The sequence below is a fragment of the Podarcis liolepis genome, assembly GCF_965112155.1.
Source record: "Podarcis liolepis genome assembly, chromosome: 6".
Lineage (NCBI taxonomy): Eukaryota > Metazoa > Chordata > Lepidosauria > Squamata > Lacertidae > Podarcis > Podarcis liolepis.
The window spans coordinates 92,247,419-92,275,127 of record NC_139559.1 but is presented as its reverse complement, the minus strand read 5'-3'; the positions used below and the strand labels follow the sequence as shown (position 1 = coordinate 92,275,127).

Here is a 27,709-nt window from a genome sequence, read left to right as displayed (position 1 = left end):
CCACGAGCAGGAGACAAGGGAAAATACAGTTACAAATATGAAGAAGAGCCGCGGAAGGGACATGGAAGAGACTTGAGGGCCTCGGATATAAGGTTGCCAGGTTAATGGGCTAGATCGACGGGATAATAAGGACTGACATAACCCAGAACCAGGAGGAAGGGACGTTGGATGAAGACTGGATCTGTTTGTATCTCTTTTCTTACCATTAGAACTGCTTTATAAAAATGATGAATGTTAGAAAAATGTTGGAATGAAATTACTTGGCTTTAGCAAAGATGTTTAAAGAATTATGAAAGAATATTATGGTTAAGAGAAGTTGGTAAGGATAAGATTTAAGTTTTAAGCTTTAAGCTTTATTTTATTATAGAAAGATAAGATTAAAACAGTTTAGGGTAATGTAATGACAGAATATTATGAAACATGGAAAGGATTTGCTGGGATAATTAACAACTAGGATACAAAGAAAGGGAGGAGGAGGAGGTCTAAGAAAGAAGGCAATGACAGTTAAGGATCTGAAAATAATGAATTTGTTTTTAAATGTTTTTAACGGTTTGTGATGCATTTTTGTATTTTTCTTTTTTTTCTTTTCCTTCTTTTTGTCACTTTTTATATTTTGAATCTTTACTCATATGGTGGGAAGGGGTTTGTTTTTCCCCGTTTTCTACGTTGTCAACTACTTTTATTTTGTATTTTCTTCTGTTTCTTTTTTATCTTTTTTGTAACATCTTGAAAATTTCAATAAATATCTTTAAAAAAGAAAGAAAAGAAAAAGTTAAACACGGAAATGGTTGAGATACTCAGATTTATTATTGGAGGATAATGAAGGATACAAACTAAAACCATTTGATCAAGTTAAAGATAAGTTAAATTGGCTACACTACCTCCAGATTAATGAATTGTATAAACTAGATAAGAAAAATGGTTTTGCTTCTGAAAAATCCAAGTTGGAGATGGAGTTGCTGGAACCGTTTGGCACCATTTTTGAGTGAAAAGTTAAAAATCTGTCTAAAATACTGGAATAATACCTTCAATGTAAAATAGCAGAGATACAAGAATAATATACGCGATAAGAATGTGATGTATATACCAGCTACCAGGAGAGAGGGAAGTCAAGACTCAGCAGAGTCAAAGGGATGTTGTTGTTTAGTCGTTTAGTCGTGTCCGACTCTTCGTGACCCCATGGACCAGAGCACGCCAGGCACTTCTGTCTTTCACTGCCTCCCGCATGTTGGTAGCTTCAATAACACTATCCAACCATATCATCCTCTGTCGTCCCCTTCTCCTTGTGCCCTCCATCTTTCCCAACATCAGGGTCTTTTCCAGGGAGTCTTCTCTTCTCGTGAGGTGGCCAGAGTATTGGAGTCTCAGCTTCAGGATCTGTCCTTCCAGTGAGCACTCAGGGCTGATTTCCTTCAGAATGGATAGGTTGGATCTTCTTGCAGTCCACGGGACTCTCAAGAGTCTCTTCCGAGCACCATAATTCAAAAGCATCAATACTTTGGCGATCAGCCTTCTTTATGGTCCAGGTTTCACTTCCATACATCACTACTGGGAAAACCATAGCTTTTACTATACGGACCTTTGTTGGCAAGGTGATGTCTCTACTTTTTAAGATGCTGTCTAGGTTTGTCATTGCTTTTCTCCCAAGAAGCAGGCGTCTTTTAATTTCGTGCTGCTGTCACCATCTGCAGTGAACATGGAGGCCAAGAAAGTAAAATCTCTCACTGCCTCCATTTCTTCCCCTTCTATTTGCCAGGAGGTGATGGGACCAGTGGCCATGATCTTCATTTTTTTGATGCTGAGCTTCAGACCATATATTGCGCTCTCCTCTTTTACCCTTATTAAAAGGTTCTTTAATTCCTCCTCACTTTCTGTCATCAAGGTTGTGTCATCTGCATATCTGAGGTTGTTGATATTTCTTCCGCCAATCTTAATTCCGGCTAGGGATTCATCCAGCCCAGCCTTTCGCATGATGAATTCTGCATATAAGTTAAATAAGCAGGGAGACAATATACAGCCTTGTCGTATTCCTTTCCTAATTTTGAACCAATCAGTTGTTCCATATCCAGTTCTAACTGTAGCTTCTTGTCCCACATAGAGATTTTTCAGGAGACAGATGAGGTGATCAGGCACTCCCATTTCTTTAAGAACTTGCCATAGTTTGCTGTGGTCAACACAGTCAAAGGCTTTTGCATAGTCAGTGAAGCAGAAGTAGATGTCTTTCTGGAACTCTCTAGCTTTCTCCATAATCCAGCGCATGTTTGCAATTTGGTCTCTGGTTCCTCTGCCTCTTCTAAATCCAGCTTGCACTTCTGGGAGTTCTCAGTCCACATACTGCTTGAGCCTTCCTTGTAGAATTTTAAGCATAACCTTGCTAGCGTGTGAAATGAGTGCAATTGTGCGGTAGTTGGAGCATTCTTTGGCACTGCCCTTCTTTGGGATTGTGATGTAGACTGATCTTCTCCAATCCTCTGGCCACTGCTGAGTTTTCCAAACTTGCTGGCATATTGAGTGTAGCACCTTAACAGCATCATCTTTTAAAATTTTAAATACCGTATTTTTCACCCTATAGGACACTTTTTCCCCTCCAAAAATGAAGGAGAAATCTGGGTGCGCCCAAGGGGCGAATGCAGGCTTTCGCTGAAGCTTGGAGAGCGAGAGGGGTCGGTGCGCACCGACCCCTCTTGCTCTCCAGGCTTCAGGAAGACACCCGCAGCCTAGGCAGCCCTGCGGGAGTTCCCGCAGGGCTGTCTAGGCTGCAGATAGCAGCCTGCTTCCCGGAGCACTGGGCGCGCTGAAAGCAGAGTGCCCGGTGCTTCGGGAACACATCCGCAGCCTAGGCAACCCTGCGGGAGTTCCCGCAGGGATGTCTAGGCTGCGGATAGCAGCCTGCTTCCCGGAGCGTCGGGGACCCTGAAAGCAGAGTGCCTGGCGCTTCGGGAACACATCCGCAGCCTAGGCAGCCCTGCAGGAGGTCCCACAGGGATGTCTAGGCTGCGGATAGCAGCCTGCTTCCTGGAGCGCCCAGTGCTTTGGGAACACACCCGCAGCCTAGACAGCCCTGCAGGAGTTCCCGCAGGGCTGTCTAGGCTGCGGATAGCAGCCTGCCGCCTGGCGTGACGGGCGCCCTGAAGCAGAGCGCCCCTCGCGCCGGGCAGACATCCGCAGCGTGGGGATAGCAGCCTGCCGCCCGGCGGGCAGGGCGCGCTGAAGCAGAGCGCCCCGCGCGCCGGACAGACATCGGCCCACAAGCTCGGGGGACAGCAGGGAGGCGCAGCGCCGCCATCCCGCTGTTCCTCGACCTGGTTCGGTTTCCCCGACCTGGTTTTGGGGGGGAAATAAAGGAAAAAAATTTCCCTTTATTCCCCCCCAAAAAAACTAGGTGTGTCCTATGGGCGGAGCGTCCTATGGGACGAAAAATACGGTAGTTCAGCTGGAATACCATCACTTCCACTGGCCTTGTTATTTGCAGTGCTTTCTAAGGCCCATTTGACTTCACTCTCCAGGATGTCTTGCTCAAGGTCAGCAACCACACTATCTGGGGTGTACGAGACATCCATATCTTTCTGGTATAATTCCTGTGTATTCTTGCCACCTCTTCTTGATGTCTTCTGCTTCTCTTAGGTCCTTACCACTTTGTCATGATAGATAGATTGGGCAAGAGATGTAGGACATAACATAATGTTTGAGGATTGGGAAAGATTGTGGAAGAAAGGGGTTAAGTTCACTGCATGTACAATGTTAAAGGAGAATATAATGAAAATGATGTGTAGATGGTATTTGACCCCTGTTAAATTAGCAAAGATATATCATAATAGTGATAATTTATGTTGGAAATGTAAAGAAAAAGAAGGAACTTTTTATCACATGTGGTGGACCTGCCCCAAGGTGAAAGACTTCTGGGAAAAGGTTTATAATGAATTGGAAAAAAAGGTTGAAATATACATTTATAAAGAAACCAGAGGCCTTTCTTCTTGGAATAATAAATTATTTTTGAATGCCACAACTGCCACTCGAATTTTATTAGTGAAAAAGTGAAAACGCAAGAATTACCTACGATGGAAGAATGGCAGATGAGGAGTTTTCGGAGCTAGCCGACCTAACTGGAAGAGTCCGTGACCAGACAGAGGAGGTGTATCAGGAAGAATGGACAAAATTTAATGATTATTTAGTTAAATATATAAAATTAAATTCATTAGAAATAGCTTGCAGATATTTAATTGGCTTAGGATTTCATATAAGTTAAGTGATGAATCAATATGTTTAATTTTAAAACAATTAACAATGTTAATAAGTGTAATTTTAATAAGATTATGATCCATGTTTATTTGTTTATTTGTTTTGTTTATAATTTTGTGTGGGGGGGGAATTATATACAAAAATAAAATAAAGGCGCCAGTATATGCCAACACTAAAGGAAGGCTGCAGGTGAGTTCTGCTAAATAATTTATAGAGTGGACATACTTTTCTTCCATGACGCCATACCCAAAACTATTTACATTTGTTTAAAAGTCACAGCAAGGTTAAAATTCTATCCAAAAAGCCCAGTAACACAACACATAGCAACAACTGCTTTTGAATCAGGAATGTCAACAGAAAAAAGGCACAGGCTCCCTTTTTAACCAGAGGTAAAGGAATGTATTAACAGGTTGTCCAGAAAACTGATGGTATCTGATCGGCCTCTCTAGGCAGGAGAAACCTCATCAATGGCAAAATGACACTCTCTCTCTCTCTCTCTCTCGACATTTCTAGCAAATGGAGGGTTCCATGAACCAAGGTACACTCTAAAACTGATAGCAAATACTTCTTTGCGTGTTGTGTTTTGTGCATGTGTGAGTGAGAGAGAGAGATATCATGAGCCTTGCACATCAATTACCTTGTAGAACATTCTGTCAGCAAAGCGCAGCATCTCAGCAAAAGCATTCAGCCAGCAGTGAAGGAGTAAAAAAAATAAGATTAATGTCGACAATAAATCTGTGGAGCAATGAAGAAAACATGTATTTCAGGCAAATTTATTTCAATCATGTGGAGGGGGAAATGGCTTGCCCTCCCCCCTCTGTATTGCTCCCCAAGTTTCCATAAAGGCTCTAGAATAGCAAACACTTGAAATAGAAGCAATGAAAGTATTGATTGACCTTGCTTAGGACAAAATCTGAGGATGTTTGCTCTTGACCATTTGCTAATACAGTGTTGGGCAAAGGTTTGTTGATCTTATGCCACATATAAAGGTACCCCTGCCCGTATGGGCTAGTCGTGTCCGACTCTAGGGTTGTGAGCTCATCTCGCTTAAGAGGCCGGGAGCCGGCGCCGTCCGAAGACACTTCTGGGTCACGTGGCCAGCGTGACGAAGCTGCAGCTGGCGAGCCGGCACCAGCGCCGCACACGGAAACGCCGTTTACCTTCCCGCTATAAAGCAGTACCTATTTATCTACTTGCACTTAGGGGTGCTTTCGAACTGCTAGGTTGGAAGGAGCTGGGACCGAACGACGGGAGCTCACCCGGCCGCAGGGATTCGAACCACCGACTTTACGATCAGCAAGTCCTAGGCACTGAGGTTTTACCCACAGCGCCACCCGCGTATATGCCACATATACTGTACTGCAAAAGCTCTGTGAGGGGCAAATGGCAGCAAATAAGCTAGCAAGGATAAGAAATGGGCTTAGCAATAAAGATCATTAAAGATTGTTAATGTGTAAATGTAAAGCTATGTATTTTAGTTGCTTTGGTCATATTTGCTAAGGTATTAGTTAGCTTGAACCTTTATATACCATATTTTTCACTCTATAAGACGCACTAGACCACAAGACGCACCTAGTTTTTGGAGGAGGAAAACAAGAAAAAAAATATTCTGAATCTCAGAAGCCAGAACAGCAAGAGGGATCGCTGCGCAGTGAAAGCAGCAATCCCTCTTGCTGTTCTGGCTTCTGGGATAGCTGCGCAGCCTGCATTCACTCCATAAGACGCACACACATTTCTCCTTACTTTTTAGGATGGAAAAAGTGAGTCTTATAGAGCAAAAAATACGGTATATAAATAGAAGACGTATAATGTTGTGCTTCTGTTTTCAGGCCACGAACTGAGCAAGCAGACTTTCCCATCTCTCGTGGGGGGGGGGACGGACTCCATGAGGAATTTAAAAGATAAAAAATGAGTTTACCAAAAACAAACAAGTAACAAACACTGGAGCCTTTCTGCTAGGGATTATATAGTTAGAAATCCCCAAAAAAGGATGGTTAAGTTGTTTATGTATGTAACTACAGCAGCTAGGATTCTTTATGCTCAGAAATGGAAAGATAAAGAAGTCCTTACTAAAGAGGAATAGATAACACTGGTCAACAACAAATTTGTTGTCTGCGTTTTTTCAGTTGATTTAGGACGAATCTGATGCGCTGAATCCAAAAATCACATTGGTTTTGCTCAATCAGGTCAAGTTTTTGAGCTATGGTCACATGTCTTTTTTTACGTTTTTGTTCACATGTACGCTTGTGTGGAGCATTTTAGAAGAAGTTGGTGGGGGTAAAATGCCATGTCGAATAATTGTTTTGATTGGAAATGATTATTTTAATGATAAGAAGTATTCAGGTCCGATAGTTCTGGGTAATTATGTCGAAAGGGTTCAGTTTGAAGTCATAAAACCTCAAAATCTTCCATAAATTGGTGCGGCAAAGCTTAAAGTTGGGGGATCAAAACTAAGTTAATCGTGATCTTCAATCAGCACATCGTCCTGTAGCTCATTGTGATGAAATTCCACTGCCTATCTTCGGAGAACTTCCTGACATTAGTGACGAAGATGCCTCCAGTGTTGAAGGACATGAAGAAGAAGAAGTGGTTCTTGAAGATGATGCTCCACATCCATTTTCCCAAAAGGAGTTGAATGATCTAGTTCGCGACCTCAGCTTGTCAAAGGACTCTGCCGAACTGTTGGCATCCAGATTGAAGGGGAAAAAACCTCCTCTCTGACAGTGCTCGCATCAGCTTCTTCCGCAACAGGCATCAAGAGTACCTCCGTTTTTTCTCGGAAGAGAAGGACTTGGTGTACTGTGCAGATATTGCGCAGCTTCTGCTCAAGCTTGGAGTGCCACAGTACGAACCCAAAGATTGGAGACTGTTCATTGACAGCAGTAAGCGATCACTGAAATGTGTTCTGCTACACAACGGCAACCAGTTTGCCTCTATACCCCTGGCTCACTCGAGTACACTGAAGGAGAACTATGAAGCAGTGAAGTATGTGCTGGAGAAAATTGGTTATGATCAGCATAAGTAGTTTATTTGTGTTGACCTGAAGATGGTGAACTTTTTGTTGGGACAACAGTCTGGCTTCACCAAGTACCCATGTTTTCTGTGCATGTGGGATAGTAGGGACCGTGCTCAGCATTACACGAAGAAGGACTGGCCTGTGCGGGAGGAATTGGTGCCTTGCAAAGAAAGGAACGTTATCAACGAACCTCTGGTGGACAGAGACAGAATACTCTTCCCACCGCTGCACATCAAGCTCGGCTTAAACAAGCAGTTCACCAAGGCTCTGGACAAGGATGGTGACTGCTTCACTTACTTGTGCCAGGCTTTTCCAGGATTGACCATGGAGAAGTTGAAAGCTGGCATCTTTGACGGTCCTCAGATTCGTCAGCTCATCAGAGATCCAGAGTTCGGAAACTCAATGAACGAAGTGGAACTGGAAGCATGGAAGGCATTTGTTCTGGTAGTGAAGAACTTTCTTGGCAACAGTAAGGCCAGAAACTACGCAGAACTTGGCAACAACATGCTGACTGCTTTCAGAAACCTGGGCTGCAACATGAGCGACAAGATGCACTACCTATTTTCACATATGGACCGGTTTCCTGAGAACCTGGGTTCAGTGAGTGACGAGCAGGGGGAGAGATTCCATCAGGACATGAAAGAGATGGAGACCAGGTATCAGGGTCGCTGGGATGCAGTCATGATGGCTGACTACTGTTGGACTCTGAAGAGAGACCTCCCTGCTGCTGAGCATTCCAGGAGTTCCAAGAAATGGAAGTTCAAGCCCTGAAGTTTGAAAAATGGTGAAGCAACATGCACTTTACGTGTATTTACCTTTATCAATGCCCACCATTCAGTTTACAGTAAACCTGACCTGATGGAGAGAAACGGATGCCATTTCCTGATTCAGCAGTGCAAAAATACCCTAAATCAGTCTAAACAACATTCAAAAAGTAAAAAATTGTTGACCAGTGTAATGTAATGGGCCTATGTTGAATTAGCAAAGCTAACAGCTATAATAAGAGAATTTAATGATGATTACTTTTTTGAAGAATGGAAGCCCTTTTTGGATTTTTTGAAGAAACACTACAGCATGAAGAATCCACAACTAGGTTTTCAGCTAAGAGCAACAGAAAAAATTAGAGACTATTGTGTTATGATTATGATAAATGAGTGACATAGGCTGCAGCAAAGGGGGGGGGGATAAGGAAAACATCACAAAAAATGGGTTGAGAAGTCAAGAACAGAAAAGAGATCCCTTTTTAAAAATGCATTGGAATGTTATGTGTAAAATGTTCAGAAATTTAATAAAAGTATTATTTTAAAAATTGTTAATGTTTTAGATAATTCTGTTGCTTTAGTCATACTTTGTAAAGTATTACCGTATTTTTCGCTCTATAACATGCACCCGACCATAACACGCACATAGTTTTTAGAGGAGGAAAATCTGTAGGCATGCCACCCATAGGCATTTCCTCCATAACACACACAGACATTTCCCCTTACTTTCTAGGAGGAAAAAAGTGAGTGTTATGGTGCAAAAAATACGGTAGTTAGCTTGAACCTTTATATACCTGCATATATAAATAGAAGGTATATAAAGTCCTTTACCAATATCAGACTACCGTATTTTTCGCCCTATAGGACGCACCGTCCCATAAGACGCACCTAGTTTTTTGGGGGGGAATAAAGGGAAAAAAATTATTTCCCCCCCAGGCGCGGGGCTGGGGCAGCCCGAGCTTCCCCCGACCCCAGCCCCCAAACAGGCAGCTCTCTGCAAGCCGTGGGAGCCCAGCGGTGGCTCCCACTGCTTGAGGAGAGATCCGCGAACCCTGGACGCGCTGAGATCAGCGCGCGCAGGCTTCGGGATGCCAGCAACCCTCCCCAAGCAGCGGGAACGTTCCTGCTGCTTGGGGAGAGATCCGCGAAGCCTGGACGCGCTGAGATCAGCGCGCGCAGGCTTCGGGATGCCGGCAACCCTCCCCAAGCAGCGGGAACGTTCCCGCTGCTTGGGGAGAGATCCGCGAAGCCTGGACGTGCTGAGATCAGCGCGCGCAGGCTTCGGGATGCCGGCAACCCTCCCCAAGCAGCGGGAACGTTCCCGCTGCTTGGGGAGAGATCCGCGAAGCCTGGACGCGCTGAGATCAGCGCGCGCAGGCTTCGGGATGCCGGCAATTCTCCCCAAGCAGCGGGAGCGTTCCCGCTGCTTGGGGAGAGATCCGCGAAGCCTGGACGCGCTGAGATCAGCGCGCGCAGGCTTCGGGATGCCGGCAATTCTCCCCAAGCAGCGGGAGCGTTCCCGCTGCTTGGGGAGAGATCCGCGAAGCCTGGACGCGCTGAGATCAGCGCGCGCAGGCTTCGGGATGCCGGCAACCCTCCCCAAGCAGCGGGAACGTTCCCGCTGCTTGGGGAGAGATCCGCGAAGCCTGGACGCGCTGAGATCAGCGCGCGCAGGCTTCGGGATGCCGGCAACCCTCCCCAAGCAGCGGGAACGTTCCCGCTGCTTGGGGAGAGATCCGCGAAGCCTGGACGCGCTGAGATCAGCGTGCGCAGGCTTCGGGATGCCGGCAACTCTCCCCAAGCAGCGGGAACGTTCCTGCTGCTTGGGGAGAGATCCGCGAAGCCTGGAGAGCGAGAGGGGTCGGTGCACACCGACCGCTCTCGCTCTCCAGGCTTCAGCGAAAGCCTGCATTCGCCCCATAAGACGCACCCACATTTCCCCTTCATTTTTGGAGGGGAAAAAGTGCGTCTTATAGGGCGAAAAATACGGTATATAGACTAGAACCAAGGATAAAGAATCTGCTGTTTTAGTTAAAGATTTACTTTTGTGTCATCTGTTTATTGTTTGACTTGGCTGTTCTGGTCTGAGGTTAGTTTGTTGTACTAAGTGATGACTTGTAAGGGGGTCTTGACCAGAGCATGGAGGACATGACCAGACCATGAGGATGTCATGTCATCGCTAATGCATAATGGACAACGTAGAACTCGTTATATATTTAGCATGATGTAAACTGTATGTGAAAGAATATAAAAGTGTCTTGAAACCTGTACAGTACAGGATCAGTACAGTACCCACCATTTTAGGGGACTGTACTGTCTTGCTGGAATCCTTGGTTGAATTTCTTATTTAATGGGACGAACCTGGGGAGAGATTTTGGCCCCTCGCTTGACAATGACCATGTAAGTAACTGATTACCCTCCCATTAGGAACCATTGTCTGTTTTTTGACTGGCATCTAAAACAGACAATGATGGAGCCAGGCACTCTTCCCTGGGGACTGCATTCTACAAGCAGGGAGCCACCGCTAAAAGGGTCCCTTTCCATGTTCCACCCTCCACTCCTCCCTAAGATATTTATGCAGTGACCAGGCTGGTTCACCAGCAGAGAGGAAGCCCTTCTGGTGTTGGGGTCCTGAGCCGCATGAGGATTTATAGGTCAAAACCAGCACTTTGAACTGAGTCCAGAAACTAACAACTGCTTGCATCCCCAACACAAGACTAAAAAGCAGAGTTGGATGAAGCAGGATCGCACCTTCTCCAGTCTACCAGGACTGATGTTACTAAGGAACATACTGCAAAAGGTGTTCAGAGAGAAGAGCAGGAGCTCAGTGGTAGTGAGGGCATGCAAAGGGTCAATCTGCAGCATCTCCAGGTAGAGCCAGGAAAAGTTCCCTGTCTGGAAACCCTGGAGATCCACTCCTGGTCAGTGTGGACGACCCTGAGCTAGACGGGCCAATGGTCAGATCAGTGTAAGGCAACTTCCCATGTTCTCTCTCAGAGATTCACACTCAGCTTAAGCTATTGCCCCAGTAAAAGGTTTTCAGGAACCCTGCAAGTCAGGGAACCACAAAGCTAAGATCATATATCCAACAGGCCATACACTGCCAGTTGTTGCCAATATCACCATTATTTATTTGTTGCTTAGAAAAATTCCGGAATTAAAAGGGGCCAGGGTGATACCCAAAAGCACTCACTTGGAAGCATGGTGTGCAAGATGCAAAGGGCCAGCCCTCGTACATTAAAGTGCTCTCCACCGTATTTCCGAAATGCAGGATAGGTGTATATTTCACTTATATAGTGCAAATAGAAGAGTGACGCAAGGGCCTAAGACAGGAGTAAAAACAAAAGCCCTTGATTATAAAAGTAGCACAGGAGGAATCCGTAAGAGAGAAAGCTGATCCCAGTTACCAATATGCACAGATCTAAGCTGAGTAAACATCATACATTTAACGCACATGACATTCCCCAAAGAATCCTCAGACATGCACTTTAACCCCCCCCCCGAGCTCTAATTCCCAGCACCCTTAATAAACTGCAGTTCCCAAGATTCTTTGTGGGAGGAGCCAGGTGCTTTAAATGTCTGGTGTGTATGCAGCTGTAGGCAACAGCTGACCAATCGTTTCAGTGCCACTACGATAGTCCGTGCTTCTTTCAGATAAACGGCATTCCATGTGGGCTCCACCATGTGCAGACTCACCATGCCAGCAGTTGGGAGGCCTGGGTAGGTGCGCTGCTGGCATGTGTATATGTGGAGGGGCCCAGGTGGAACACCTGCTATACCGACAGCAGCTGCCGTGGGAGCGGTTTCATTATCCTGCAAGGAGCAGGTCCCACAAGCAGAGACTGATTAACAGACTATCTTTTTATCCAAGATTGTCCTTTGAACTTTTAGGATATGTGACACTGCACGGCTAGCCCAGCCCAGGGGAGGACTACGTCTCCATTTGAGAAATATGACCATGCTTGAAATTAGTTGATCTGTTCCACTCAGCAAAATAAAAATACAGTATACAGATGCTGCACTGTTCATAATTTCCTAAACTCTGGAAAATGTTTACAGATGATAAGAGGACTAGCACACAGGCATCGGTTAAAAGTCGGTTTAGGAAGGCTTGTCATTTAGTACTATTGTATCCTGAGAAGTCAAACTGTTTTATTTATCTTACAATGGGAAGGTGTGTTTGTCATTAGTTTAGGGGTAATTATTCATTCAGTGATCCAAATCTAAGGGAATAGGATGCAATTCCAGGTGAACAGGCATGGAAGCTTCAGAAAGCATTGTGTCTGTTTTTTTAATGCCAAAATAAAAATAAGTAATACAGGCTTGTGCACTCCAGTAGGCTAGTACATATTTTTATGAACCAGTAACTCTTATCAGCTTTCAAGGCTATGTAATTATCTGCAGAAACACAGGAATCCCCAAAGGAACAGAAATATCTAACCTCTGCAAACATGGTAGCTACATAGCTCCACCTTATTGTAGGAGTTCTGAAAAGAAAAGGAAATAACAGTCATTACACCTAAATCAAGACAAGAGCTTGCTTGGCATCAACTGAAACAAATGGTTGTCTTCAACTAAGTTTTACTCAGAGAAGACCCACTGAAATTCAGGACCATGAGTTAAGTTAGAGACCCAGCAGTGGGTAGGGTCAGAGGCAAAAGTGGGTAGTGCAATAGATAGAGAGGCTCAGAGGCCAGTGGTGTAGCGTGGGTTGCCAGGGACCGTGCGGAGGGGTTGGGTGGGAGGGAGGGAAACACATTCAACTGCCTAATACTATCCGCATCGCCCAGGAGACATAAGAAGAGTCGTTCTATGGTCTAGAGAGGTCACTCCTGGTTCGCATGGAGAAGCTGTTTTCAATGGACCCCAGCGACAGAATGTGCAGTTATATTGAGGCTGCCCCGAGTGTTAAACTTTTGCATCCATAACAATTTTGCGCTCAGGGCAACTGTGACTGTGACCCCACCATGCTACGCCACTGCAGAGGACTGCACCTGCCCCCTGGGCCTGAGGTCCCCAACCCGTGTGTTATGCCCTCCGTTATGAAGCATGCATCCAGTCCAACCTCACCATCACAACGGCTATAAGAATTGCCAAGTCACAATGGAGCAACTACATTGACATTACCGGGGATAGGCATCTCTGTAAATAAGGGTGGGAGCAAAGAGGAAATACAGGTACTGGGAAACTTTAGGAACTTGGACAGTGTCTGAAAAAGCAGAAGGGAGAGAGTCGTTTAGTACCAGATAATGCCACACAGTAAAAAATAAACCCACAGGGTTCCATCCTATTTTCTCAAACTGTTCATTAATGCTTGAGTTTAGCAGTAATAAATTTATACAATTTCTCAGTCCAAGGAGATGGTTTGTATGCCATTCTTATTCTCCTTTTTTTTTTTTTTTACAATGAGTAAGGCAAGTCTGTGACAAGCCCCTCATCTCTAGTCCACCCCAGGTTTAACGCCCTCCCACCCCAAATAAGCCCCCTATTGTCAGAGCACTTTCCCCTGTTCCACTAAACCCAGGATTCTCTTATATCCTTTGCAAGATGTTATGCTATTCCAATAAGCATTAGAAGACTGACAAGTTGCATGGTATTGGTAATCTTGCAAAACATGGGGAGGCCCATACACACATTCTTCTGAACTAGAATTGTCTCCATGTCACAGAACCCAACCCTCAGAAGGGAGAGTGCCTTCATCCCCACAGCTGTACAATTATTGTAGAAAACAGTCACTCACTTGTCTTCTGTGGCGTAAAGGAAAGTATTCGAGAAGTATTCTCCCTAATGAAAGAGTAGCCTTTCATCAGCAGGCGCACCTAAAGGAGTGGAATAACAGATAAAATGTATTTGACATCTTACAATTAAGTGAGAGATGGTCCAGCAGGATACCATGGTCAATAGCATCAAAAGCTCCTCTGCCCCTCTTTTGATGAAGGCGAGACCGAAGCAGATTCAGTCTCAAGCCAGGTCTGCACCCAGAATGCAAGAAGTTGAGAGAATCGGTATCCTCCAAGAATGCTTCCAGTTGTACTGGCATTACTCTCTCCATCACTGTGCTCAAAAAGAGGGTGTTTGCAGCAAGTTATTAGTGGTTTAAACCATCAGCGTATCTGAAAACAGAAGTACCTACTAGACCTTAAGAATTATGGTCTTTTTGCATCTGACCATTTCTAACACCCTTAGGTTCAATCTCTTGGAAAAAATGAAAACTTGTCACCATTAATATTACCCCAAGTCAGGCAGAAGCAAAAGTAGAATGTGTACACAAAATTACAGGTTAGCTAAGGACTCAAATCCTGGCATAAAGCAGCATTTTGCTAATTCAAGCTTTGTGAAATGACCTTTAGCTACATCCAGAAGAAACTAGCTCTCCACATGAAACTCACCTGCTCAAAGACCACTATGGCAGCAGAACCCGGTGGTAAATGGTAGGCAATGACAATGTAAGTTGGAACCACTCCAAGCGCAAATATTTGGAAGATCATGAGGAGACCCCCAAAGAAAGCGGAGCGGATTGTCTTGTGGGAGGAACCATGGTAGCCCTGGGCCCACAGCAGGAAGAGCCCATAGGGCACAGTCAGGGTGGACAGGAACATGTAAAGCCAAGTGGAAGCAGCGACAGAGGATTTGCCAAAAACGAAGACCAGGAGATCAAACTTCACCACCAACCTTCAAAAGAGATTCAAACAACACAGAAAGTTAAAATCATATACTTGGGTTAAAATATATATTCCATCAGGTTAAATCAGTAACAGCTAAGGAATTCTATAATGAAAGTTGAGGTAATTTTAATCTGTTTTAGTATTCTAAGTTTTGCATGTTTTAGAGTATGGTTGTGATTTTTTTCATGATTTTTTTGTTTTATCTTTCGTAAACCGCTTTAAGGTTCCTTTTAGAATCATAGAATCATAGAGTTGGAAGAGACCACAAGGGCCATCGAGTCCAAGCCCCTGCCAAGCAGGAAACACCATCAGAGCACTCCTGACATATGGTTGTCAAGCCTCTGCTTAAAGACCTCCAAAGTAGGAGACTCCACCACACTCCTTGGCAGCAAATTCCACTGTCGAACAGCTCTTACTGTCAGGAAGTTCTTCCTAATGTTTAGGTGGAATCTTCTTTCTTGTAGTTTGGATCCATTGCTCCATGTCCGCTTCTCTGGAGCAGCAGAAAACAACCTTTCTCCCTCCTCTATGTGACATCCTTTTATGTATTTGAACATGGCTATCATATCACCCCTTAACCTCCTCTTCTCCAGGCTAAACATGCCCAGCTCCTCATAAGGCATCGTTTCCAGGCCTTTGACCATTTTGGTTGCCCTCCTCTGGACACGTTCCAGTTTGTCAGTGTCCTTCTTGAATTGTGGTGCCCAGAACTGGACACAGTACTCCAGGTGAGGTCTGACCAGAGCAGAATACAGTGGCACTATTACTTCCCTTGATCTAGATGCTATACTCCTATTGATGCAGCCCAGAATTGCATTGGCTTTTTTAGCTGCCGCGTCACACTGTTGGCTCATGTCAAGTTTGTGGTCAACCAAGACTCCTAGATCCTTTTCACATGTACTGCTCTCATCTTGTATTTGTCACCCATCTTGTATTTGTGCCTCTCATTTTTTTTGCCCAAGTGCAATACTTTACATTTCTCCCTGTTAAAGTTCATCTTGTTTGTTTTGGCCCAGTTCTCTAATCTGTCAAGGTCGTTTTGAAGTGTGATCCTGTCCTCTGGGGTGTTAGCCACCCCTCCCAGTTTGGTGTCATCTGCAGATTTGATCAGGATGCCCTTGAGTCCATCATCAAAGTCGTTGATAAAGATGTTGAATAAGACCGGGCCCAAGACAGAACCCTGTGGCACCCCACTAGTCACTCTTCTCCAGGATGAAGAGGAACCATTGGTGAGCACCCTTTGGGTTCGGTCAGTCAGCCAGTTACAAATCCACTGAGTGGTAGCATAGTCAAGACCGCATTTTACCAGCTTCTTTACAAGAATATCATGGGGCACCTTGTCAAATGCCTTGCTGAATCAGGCAGTGTATAAATCTTATGAAACGAATACTGAACTTAAGTATACACCCTAAGGTTTTATACTGCACAGAACACTCTAAAGCAAGAAAGCAAACACATACAGACAGATACAACCCCTACAGAGATCCAGGACCCCTTGGATAAGCACACGCATGTGGGAAAACTTGTAGTTATTGTGGCATAGCCTGCAGCCCTTCAGTTAGTACTGGGAGGGCTCCACATCTTCCAAGACTTTGCATGCAGATACATTTTCATTGGTTCAGGTATGAAATGACTCAAGTCCAACACTAAAACAAAACAAAAACAAACAAACCTCCAGCTGATCCCTTCAATATTTTCCTACCTTCCTTCATCAATGGAGTCTACTATGAGGGTGCTGAGAATGATCATGATGAAGAAAGCAAGGAACACATGATGTAGGGTCCGGATGTCTTTCACTTCAAATAGCTCACTGAGGAAAATAATTATAAGAAGTACATTAGAACATTTCGGGGGGTGGGGACAAACTCCAGGACTTCCAGTGATTAAACTTAAGAGCTGAAAGCAACAGGAATATGGTCAGAAGATTCGGAGGCTATGGCCATGGCTTCCCTGGGCCATTTGCTTTTTCTCCTTCAAATGTAACATGCGATCACTCTTTCTCAGTGCAATTTCTCTGCATATGTTCTGCAAAATTCATCTGTCAACAAATATAAGACCTTCACCACTTTTTAGAGGGGGCAGTATGGAAAGAAGTGCCGCTGTACAGGAGAAAGAGATTCCCGAACTGTTTCCAACCAGCAGGCAGTGCCGGAGCTTCATGCACCGGGGGGGGGGGGGCGGAGAGCAGGTGGGGGTGTAGCTGGAGTGTGTCCTGGGGGGCGTAGCACGCATCCCAGGGGCGTGACGCGCTGCCCGCAGGGGCGTGGTGCATGTCCTGGGGGCATGGCACACAGTTTGTGGGGACGCAGCTGCGATGGCACCCCACCGGGATCGCTCTGCCTTTTAGTCAAATTACACGTATATGGTTTACATCTTTGACTTCCAAAAGCCCACGTAGAGGCCCCAATCGCTGGTTCAATAGTATTAGCCGCAATTTTATTAAAATTAGGAGGATACGGCCTGATTCGTATTTCATCCATATTAAACCCCTACCCACCTACCCTCATATTCCCGACCATAATTTTAGCCCTATGAGGTATTGTAATAACTGCCGTATTTTTCGCACCATAGGACGCACCGGACAATAGGACGCACTTTGTTTTAGAGGGGGGAGAACAAGAAAAAAACGTTCTCCCCCTCTCTGCCCAGCGCCCCTTCAGTGAAGCGGCAGGAGGTGCTGCACAGAGAGGGGGAGAACTTTCCTCCTCTTGTTTTCCTGCTCTAAAACAAGGTGCCGTTTAAGGTGCGTTCAGGCGGCTACCTTGGAAGCCTGGAGAGCGAGAGGGGTCGGTGTGCACTGACCCCTCTCGCTCTCCAGGCTTCAGGTTCCTTTCGACCTGCTCTTTGGGGCTGGCGGGGGGGGGGGGAAGCAGCCCCCCGCGACCCTCTCCCAGCTGGAGAGGTGACACGCGGCTATTGAGGCTCCTGCCTGGCCTTTGGCTTGGAGCCAATTTGATTCCCTCCCTCTCTTTCTTTTTTTCTTTCCTTCTCCTCCTGCGATGAGGCTACATTTTAATATTTTAATGTTTCAATATTTTAATGTTGTATTTTTAAGTTGTGTTTAAGTGTGTTTTTAAGTTGTAATCATTCAACTTGTTTTTATTATTGCTTGTAAGCTGATCTGAGCCCGGCCTTGGCTGGGGAGGGCGGGGTATAAATAAAAATTATTATTATTATTATTATTATTATTATTATTATTATTAAGACATAATTAATCCTGTTACATACATCATTCCCATTCTCATTGCTGTAGCATTTCTAATGCTACCTGAACGCAAAATTTTAGGTTCTATGCAACTCTGAAAAGGTCCAAACATAGTAGGCCTTTTGCGTTTTACAACCAATTGCTGATGGAGTAAAACTATTTATTAAAGAGCCCATTCACCCAACATATACATCCCCTATATTATTTATCCTGGCACCAACTTTAGCCCGTTTACTAGCCCTCATAATATGAACTCCAGTACCAATACCACACCCCCTAGCAGACATAAACATAGGCCTTCTATTTCTTCTTGCCCTCTTAAGCATAATAGTCTACACAATCTTATGGTCCAGATGAGCATCTAACTCAAAATACGCCCTAATAGGGGCGCTACGAGCCATTGCACAAACAATTTCATATGAAGTTACCCTGGGCATTATTCCACTTTCAATTATTAGACTGACTGGCACCTTCTCAATACACACCCTTATCATTACGGAAGAGCACATTTAACTAATCCTACCCACATAACCCCTCGCAATAACATGATTCGTATCAACCCTAGCAGAAACAAATCGCGCACCATTTGATTTAACTGAGGGGGAATCTGAACTTGTCTCAGGGTTTAATGTCAAATATGCAGCAGGACCGTTTGCACTTTTCTTCCTAGCCGAATACATAAACATTTTGATGATAAACACACTCTCATGTATTTTATTCTTTAGCCCTACCATAACCACACAAACAGAATTGTTTACATTTAACCTAATAGCAAAAACTACCCTACTGACCACTGGATTCTTATGGGCTCGAGCCGCTTACCCACAATTTCGTTATGATCAATTAATACACCTCCTATGAAAACAATTTCTCCCTGCCACACTAGCACTATACTTGTGGTATAGCTCACTTCCCATCTCACTATCAGGGTTCCCGCCACTAAATTAATAACTATTACCAAGATGTGTGCCCGAGAAATTAGGGAATACTTTGATAGAGTAAATCACAGGGATTTATAATCCCTCACTTCCTCTAGAAGAATGGGATTCGAACCCACACCTGAGACTTCAAGACCCTCTGCTCCCACTATACTACCTTCTAGTAAAGTCAGCTAATAAAGCTCTTGGGCCCATACCCCAAAAATGTTGGTTAAACCCTTGTAGCCTTATGAGGCTTTGCCCTCGGGTGGGAAAAAATATTGCGCCCGGGAGAGGGAGTGGGAGTCAAACAGACAAGGAATAGTTTCGGAGAAAAAGCTTTATTTCTACCATCCATGAACTGGTAGAAGGAGCAAGTGTGATAGTTCACAAACAAGCACGAGTTCACAGCCATTTGCACAGAGTATATATTTCCCTTCCAGTTCCCTCCTCTTTCTCCTCCTCTTCAGGAGTCCTGCCCCATGAGTTCCTCTGAGCATGAACAGAAAGCTCCTGTCTTGGGACTCTTCCCAGGAAAGGGGGGGGTGAGAAGCCAAGGGGTTTCAGAGTGTTCAAGATGTTGCAACTGAATGAGATAAAAGTCAGTTCTCAGGCTTGAGTATTCTTGGCAATGACAGAGCCTATTCGTTAGCCTTTTGAAGCCTTCTTGGACTGATAAAAGAATAACATTTTTCCTATGCATCTTGTGAGAAAACAGAGGAAAACTTTAGCTGTGGATTTTTTAGAAGACAGAAATGAATTTTGGACAGTTTTGAGGCCTGGTTGGGGTGTGTGTGACTTCGGGCCTAGGTGGGGTCACCTGCCATCACCTCCTTCACCCTTCCTTTACTAATGAGCCCCTACATCTTATCCATTTTAATTTCCAGCTTGGCCCTTGGAGCTACCATTGATTTCTAGCCTGAATTGGACTAGAATTAAACACCCTAGTCTTTAACCCAATCCTGGCCAAACAACATCATCCACGATCCACTGAAGCCGCAACAAAATATTTTATTATTCAAGCAATGGCCTCATCCATCATTTTATTTTCAAGCATTCTTAATGTGACACACTGGAATTTGAGATATTACTCAACTCACCATGCAACCAACCCCAACTATATTAACAATTGCCCTAGCCATAAAATTAGGCCTGGTTCCAATGCACTTCTGACTCCCAGAAGTCATACAAGGCATAACAACTGCTCTAATTATTGCAACATGACAAAAATTACCACCAATATCTCTACTATATATAACTTCTAATCAACTCCCAACAACAATTTTATTACTACTAGCTATTTCCTCTACCTTAACTGGAGGATGATCTGGACTAAATCAAACCCAACTATGAAAAAATCATAGCATTTTCGTCAATCGGACCCCTAGGCTGAATAGCTGCCATCTCCCCTATCTGCCAGAAACTTCTTCTTCTAACCTTAATAATTTATCCATTAATAACTACCTCCATGTTCCTAATTTTCATCACTTCAACTGCAAAAACTGCCAAAGATTTAGGAACAATATGAGTAATCTCTCCAACACTCTCCACCATCACAATAATTACCTTTATAGCATTAGGGGGACTCCCCCCATTAACTGGCTTTTTACCTAAATGATTAATTCTAGAAGAATTAACTACCAACCACCTCATCCCACTAGCAACTGCCCCCGCCTTAACCACTTTACTAAGCCTAATATTTTACATGCACTTAACTTATACTAAGCTTCCCGTCTTGGCCGTAGGAATTACAATGCTACTAACAGATCAAAACCTAAACACATCATTTTTTTGACCCAGCAGGAGGAGGATACCCAATTCTCTACTGTTATGTACTGAAGTTCTCACCCTGGGCCAGTAGGGGGATACTGTACATAGTTCAGGTCCACATATGCAAATAAGGGATCGAAAGTGACGTTCAGTGATTGGATAGTTATAGAAAATGGTTACTGTTGTGTGCTAGTTGAGCTAGTATAAGCAGGCTGGCTGAACCCTTCAGTTCAGTTCTGTTCTGGCCTCTGAATAAACAAGAGCTGTTTGAAGAATCGCTGTGTTGTCTGATATGTTCACCCACAACTTAACATCTACCAACACCTATTTTGATTTTTTGGTCATCACGAAGTATTCTCCCTGGCTTTGGCATAATTTCCCATATCGCCACATACTATGCAGGGAAAAAAGAACCATTCAGCTACATAGGTATAGTGTGAGCCATAATATCAATTGGCTTTCATTGTATGGGCCCACCACATATTTCCCATAGGTATGGACATTGACACCCGAGCCTATTTTACCTCAGCCACAATAATTATTGCCATTCCTACTGGAGTAAAAGTTTTTAGTTGACTCGCAACCCTTCATGGCGGAACAATTAAATGGGATGCCGCTATATTTTGGGCCCTGGGATTCATTTTTTTATTTACGGTAGGCGGCCTTACAGGTATTATTTTAGCCAACTCCTCATTAGATGTTATTCTTCATGATGCCTACTATGTAGTTGCCCATTTCCATTATGTCCTATCAATAGGAGCTGCATTTGCAATTATAGTTGGATTTGCCCAATGATTTCCGCTCTTTACAGGTTAGACTTTGCATTCCTCATGAACAAAAATTCAATTTGGCGTAATATTTACTGAAGCCAACATAACATTCTTTCCACAACATTTCCTCGGATTAGTGGGCATGCCCCGACGTTACTCCGACTATCCAGACACATACACCTTCTGCAATACTATTTCATCAGTTGGCTCCTTAATTTCACTGACAGCAGTAATTATAATAATATTTATTATCTGAGAAGCTCTGGGAGCTAAACCTGAAGTACTTACCCTCGAATTAACAAACACAAACTTGCAATGACTTCTCGGCTGCCCGCCCCCATATCATACCTACGAAGAATCAACCTATGTACAAACCTCAAGGGAGGGGGACTTGAACCACCTCTAACCACTTTCAAGACAGTCACACAGCCTCTTAAGTTTCTCTCCTTATGAGGTCCTAGTAAATAAATTACATAGCTCTGTCAGCGCTAAATTATAGGTCAATCAAGCCTATGTGGCACACCCAGCACAACTAGGCTTCCAAAATGCAGCCTCCCCCATTATATAAGAACTTCTTCACTTCCATGACCATGCATTAATAATTGTTGTGCCTTGGTACTATATATTATTAGTCTTATATTATCAACAAAACTCACACTAATACTATAGATGCCCAAGAAGTGGAAATAATCTGAATTATCCTCCCCGCAATCATTTTATTCCTAATTGCACTCCCCTCCCTCCAAATCCTTTATTTAATAGATGAAATTAACAACCCTCTTTTAACTATTAAAGCCATTGGCCACCAGTGATACTGAAGCTACGACTATACAGACTATGGAAATCTGCTGTTTGACTCCTACATAGTCCCAACATGTGAACTACATCCCGGAAATTTCCGCCTACAAGAAGTTGATCATCGAGTTGTAGTCCCAAGAGAATCCCCCATCTGAGTTTTAATCTCAGCAGAAGATATCCTGCACTCATGGGGAATTCCAGCACTCGGCATTAAAACAGATGCAGTCCCAGGTCAATTAAATCAAACAACCTTAATTACATCTCACCAGGGCCTATTTTATGGCCAATGTTCAGAAATTTGCAGATCAAACCACAGCTTTCTACCTATTGTAGTAGAATCAACACCCCTCAAATACTTCGAAGCATGATCTAAAATAACAATCTCCTCATCACTAAGAAGCTAATTGACAGCACTAGCCTTTTAAGCTAGAGAGGGACATGCCTCAACTTAACCAGACCCCTGATTCCTAATTTTCATGCTAGCCTGAGCAACCCTTATTGCTGTAATAATGACATCAGGGCAAGTCCTTTGCCCATGCAGTTTGAAATCAAAACTGGAACAAGGCTTTGCAGGCCCCAATGGTCAACTGTGCCAGCAAACCCAGTTTCCTGTGCCTGCGTGGTTTGAAATCAAACCACGTAAGCAAAGGCACAGGGCTTCGTTGGCACTGCCAATCAGCTGATTGGTGGTGTCAGCAAACCTGCTTTCAGTAGGGAACTGCATCTTTACCTGTCCCACAGGTGTACCCAGTTTGAGGAAGGTGGCCTTGCGGGTCAAATTAGGATGCCGGAACAGGCCAGAAACTCCACAGAGCTGCTGTAGACCACATTTCACTTGGACACTCTCCCATTTTGCACCAACTGAAGCCTTTTGTAATCCCCACTCCATGCTATGTAAATATTTGGGTCTCACAGGCTTAGAGTGCTTATTATTCATTTATTATTAAATTGATAATCCCACCTGGCCTCCAAAGGAGCCCTGGAGAACACAGGACTGTATCATATCCAAGTCTGAACCTACATGGGTCAAGGTACCATTCTGTAATGGGTTCTTCTAGGCAGTATATAAAAGAAATTAGGGACAAACTTTACTGGAGAACCAGGCCACCCATGAGGAGTTTGGATTACCCAGCAATAGACATTCTATTCCAGGCATCCCCAAACTCGGCCCTCCAGATGTTTTGGGACTACAATTCCCATCATCCTTGACCACTGCTCCTGTTAGCTAGGGATGATGGGAGTTGTAGTCCCCAAACAGTTGGAGAGCCGAGTTTGGGGGTGCCTATTCTATTCTGTTGACCAGTTTCTACAGAACAGAACAGCCTCTGTGAATCCAGAATCCAGCCACATCCAAGTTAGAATTTGGGATGTGCAATAGCCAATTGGCTAGAACAGGCTTCCTCAACCTCGGTCCTCCTGATGTTTTGAGACTACAATTCCCATCATCCCTGACCACTGGTCCTGCTAGCTAGGGATCATGGGAGTTGTAGGCCAAAAAAACACCTGAAGGGCTGAGGTTGAGGAAGCCTGGGCTAGAACACTTATAAAGGTTAGGAATACCAACTTTCAGTCTACACAGTATAAAAATGAATGGGATCTACTGGGAGGGGGAAGCGAGATGTGAAGATAAGCCACCCACTGGATCAAGGCAACTTTAACTTTAGCAAGGGCTCTAGTAAAATTTAAAATCTAATTAATATACTCACTCAAAGACAGACTTTCTAGCAACAAAAACTTTCCCGTGTTCTGGAGGTGCTCTTAATTCCCTGTGAAAAGAACAAATATTCAGCAACAAATCAACATATCACCTCTGCTTCAGGCTCAGCCAAGAACCAACATACTTGCTTTTGAAGCCACCGTCTTTCTCTGAGCACACGGCTGAGAAGGCAGAGGGCGAAGTCTCAAGCTGCACAGACTTTGCAATCAAGCCATTTACGAATTCTGTAAAGTGGCTGTCGATTCGCTGCATGAAAGCTGGCTTCATTTGCTGATAAAATTTGGAGGGAGGAAGGAATAAAAAAGAGAACACCTTAAGTATACAGTGGTACCTCGGGTTACATACGCTTCAGGTTACACACTCCACTACCCAGCAATAGTTCCAGAGCCACATGTGAATCTTCCCTACAGTCCAAAGCAGTAGCATGCCGGAACAGCCTAATCCCACAGCCTTCCAGTCCCAGTTTACCAAAACATGGATATGCAGCTATTGTGGCTCTGGCTGCACTAAATATGAGCAGCAATGCTTTGGCTAGTGATGGATAGCCAGTCTGTGAGACTTTCTTCTTCTTAAAATAAAAGACTTTTATTTTTCACATACAACAGCAAATATCTGAGAACTTATCTGCTTTCTCATGCACTCACAATTCTCTTTTGTCCTGCTTTTTCTTTTAATGCAATTAAACACACATTTCTCTCTCAAGATTTCTAAATGCATTTTGATATGCTTTCTTAGCAAAGGTGGAAGAGGGTGAATGGTTTAAGTTTCAATCTAGCCAGGAGGTGCAGATCAGGTTGTTATTGTTGGCATCCATCTGTCTCAAGAGACAATGGAGTGTGCCTCCGGGGATCAAACCAAATCAGGTTATTCATGCTGGAATTCACAAAGAATGAATTCCTTAAGCATCCCACTTGCTAACAGACTAGAGGATGAAAGCAGCCCATCCGCCTCCTATGCCCTACAACAGCAGCTGAAGGTTTCTACGGCATCAGAGAAAAGCATGAACATTCGAAGGGTTGGGGATAATAAAAGTACAAAGGACTGTAATGGTTCAAATAAAATAAAATGTCAGAAGCCCTAGTTTTGATTTTCTGAGGAAGCATGATTAGATAGTTCTCCAGTTTATAAGAGCTCACAGGAAAGTGAGCATTGTTTATAATTTTTGCATTTGAGGAAATCTTTCAGCAGCCCCAGTTTCAGTGACTCCCAATTTACAGCATTTAGGATTTCTAACAGGCCCATTCTGTCACAAATGGGAGGTTTCTTTTGCTGTCTAGGGATTCCTCCTTGTCAACTCATATTAACTACAATTCAGATAAGTTTACCTCAGCCTCCACCAAAAGCTGCATCTTTCGAGTGACCGAATGGTTAACGTCAACATGACCTAAGAGGGGAAAAACAAACCGTTGCTGTATTTTCAATGATAAATACAATAAATAAATAAATATAAGTTGTCCGCAAGTATGAAAGGCAAACAGGAAAAGCATGCAAACTGGAAATTTAAAGTATTTGAATATCAGTGCTGCAAATAAGTCCACAAATGTTACTAGCCCTCAAAATTTCACTTATTCCCCTACCCAGAGGTACCCGTATTAGTTGTCCGCTACTGACCAAAAGGAAAAACCACCTATTCCAATTTCCAAGGCTTCGCTTCCTAGAGTGCATTAAAACCATAGTTAATTGGGGCAGATCATTTAAACTTATCTACCCAAATACTTCCTGCCAACCTAGCAGTTTGAAAGCAGTCAAAGTGCAAGTAGATAAATAGGTACCGCTCTGGCAGGAAGGTAAACGGCGTTTCCGTGCGCTGCTCTGGTTCGCCAGAAGCGGCTTAGTCATGCTGGCCACATGACCCAGAAGCTGTACGCCGGCTCCCTTGGCCAGTAAAGCAAGATGAGCGCCGCAACCCCAGAGTCGGCCACGATTGGACCTAATGGGCAGGGGTCCCTTTACCCAAATACTTAAAAAAGAAGGTGCTAGGGAGAAGGATTCTAGCCTGGCCATCTGCCGGACATCTGTAGGATTCAACCTTCCATGCACTGCTTGCCCCCTGCACCCTCAAGTGGTACAGCCCAGGCACCAGTTCACTAGCCAAGTGAGAGCAAGACGGCAGAGACGGTGCACACAAGACATTCAACTGTGACAACACGAGTGTACAATGCATAGAAATAAGTTTTTCTGAAAACAGAAACAAATTTGTTTCTGCAGAATTGCAGTTAGATGGTTCTTCTTGACATTCCTCTCATTAAACAACCATTCAGCAATTGTATCTGGGCATATCTTGAACAAAATTCCAGCCAAACTAGGGAAGGGAACATTCATATTAATCAATGAAAAATAAAAATCCTTTTTATTGACGAAATCCCCTTTAGCTTGGTTTTGCTGAGCTCTAAGTAAGCGTGTAGGAATGTTCCAGGAATGCCTGAGGTTCTGCTTAAACCACCAGCTTGATAAGTGAAGAACTTGCTATGTGAACTATTGGGCTTGCTATATCACTGGAAACTAGGGTGATAACTTGGGCAATGCTTGCTTAAGCAATGTATGACAAAATAAGGAGTATCAAAGTGCAGCTGCCTACAAGTTGATCACGCAAGAGCATGTTGATCACAATGTGCATCCCTCAGGAGTTGGCATGATGGGTGCCTTATGATATAAAGGCCACGTATACTAGAATGCTATAATTGGAGGTATTGAATCTTTCTGTGTTCTGTGAAGCTATAACTGTTTCCTTTCACATGTTTTGGTGTGGTCTGAGCTTCTTGCACCCCACAATAAACTGTTTTCTCCTCCAAGTGTGGGACCCCAATCATCAAACTGTAAATATCAAGTAAACAATAAAAATACACGAGATCACTAAACTCTGGCTGGATGTAGACACATCAAAGAAGCGTTTTAGTTTAAAGCATTGTAAATTTAAAACAGGTAGAGAAAAACAGGACTCCACGTCATCATCTGGTGGCAAAATGTTACATTGCACGTACAACACATATAAATTGCTTTTTCTCTATCAGTCTAACTGAGTCCTCTGATAGCATGCCCTTTTGAAAAATCAAAAACACAATCCCTGGAGCATACTGTACTTACCGGTTGTTAAATCCCTGGTTATGGCATCACAAGATTCATTAAATGCAGATTGCTTAAGATGAAAAGATGGGCTTGGTTACTGCTCATTACATCTAACGCTCACCGCCTGTCATTGCTATCATTTCAGGTGAAGCTTTGCTTTCAAAAAGTGATTTCAGAACCACAAATCACAGTGATGAGCTTTGCAAACCAAAGGTTCATACATGTTCATACTGGGCTGTTTGAAAACTGTTTCATTTCTTTCAAAAACTTCCAGATTTTGGAGGTTCAAAGGGTAGCACTGAGTTGTTTGAATGCCCTTCCTTTCAGTAAGATTCCAGTGCCAACCATCTCCTAAATCAGGAAGGGGATTGCATTGGAATCCCTTGCTAAAACAAAGCAGGGAGTTTTCATGCAAAGCCCTTCCTGAATCCAGAAATGGCCTTGCAAGGCACATTGGACTCCTAATAGGCAAATCTTATTCTACAGGCTGAAAAGATAGAGGCGGTTTTGCCCTCTCAGACTTTAAATTATATTATGATGCTGCATGTTTGGTATGGATTAGGGACTGGATGAAGTTGGAAAAGCAAGAAGCATTAGAACTGGAAGGACATGACAATAGATTTGGTTGGCATGCATATCTTTGGTATGGGAAAGGGAAAGTACATAAAAGTTTTTATAAGCGCATAATTAGGAAATCACTAATGAGAGTATGGGAGAGATATAAAGATTTATTAGAACAGAAGACTCCTTGGTGGCTTTCACCACATGAAGCTTTACAGCTTAAA

General features: G+C 43.9%; 2 protein-coding genes across 3 annotated transcripts in view; both read right to left on the bottom strand.

Moving 5' to 3' along the window:
* Positions 1-27,709, bottom strand: part of TDRD5 (tudor domain containing 5) — a 147,806-nt gene that overhangs the window by 107,005 nt on the left and 13,092 nt on the right.
* Positions 1-27,709, bottom strand: part of LOC310708572 (sterol O-acyltransferase 1-like) — a 49,852-nt gene that overhangs the window by 15,617 nt on the left and 6,526 nt on the right. For both annotated transcript variants that reach the window (XR_014527089.1, XM_083507149.1), the window contains exons 2-11: positions 25,184-25,242; positions 23,983-24,128; positions 23,848-23,907; positions 16,384-16,491; positions 14,406-14,688; positions 13,757-13,835; positions 13,144-13,225; positions 12,458-12,503; positions 11,210-11,339; positions 4,877-4,974 (exon numbers count right to left, since the gene is read on the bottom strand). Coding sequence is in view for 1 of the 2 variants with exons in the window: in XM_083507149.1 (XP_083363275.1) it covers positions 4,877-4,974; positions 11,210-11,339; positions 12,458-12,503; positions 13,144-13,225; positions 13,757-13,835; positions 14,406-14,688; positions 16,384-16,491; positions 23,848-23,907; positions 23,983-24,128; positions 25,184-25,242 (1,091 nt within the window). In the remaining variant the exon portion in view is untranslated. The remainder of the gene's footprint in view (positions 1-4,876; positions 4,975-11,209; positions 11,340-12,457; positions 12,504-13,143; positions 13,226-13,756; positions 13,836-14,405; positions 14,689-16,383; positions 16,492-23,847; positions 23,908-23,982; positions 24,129-25,183; positions 25,243-27,709) is intronic.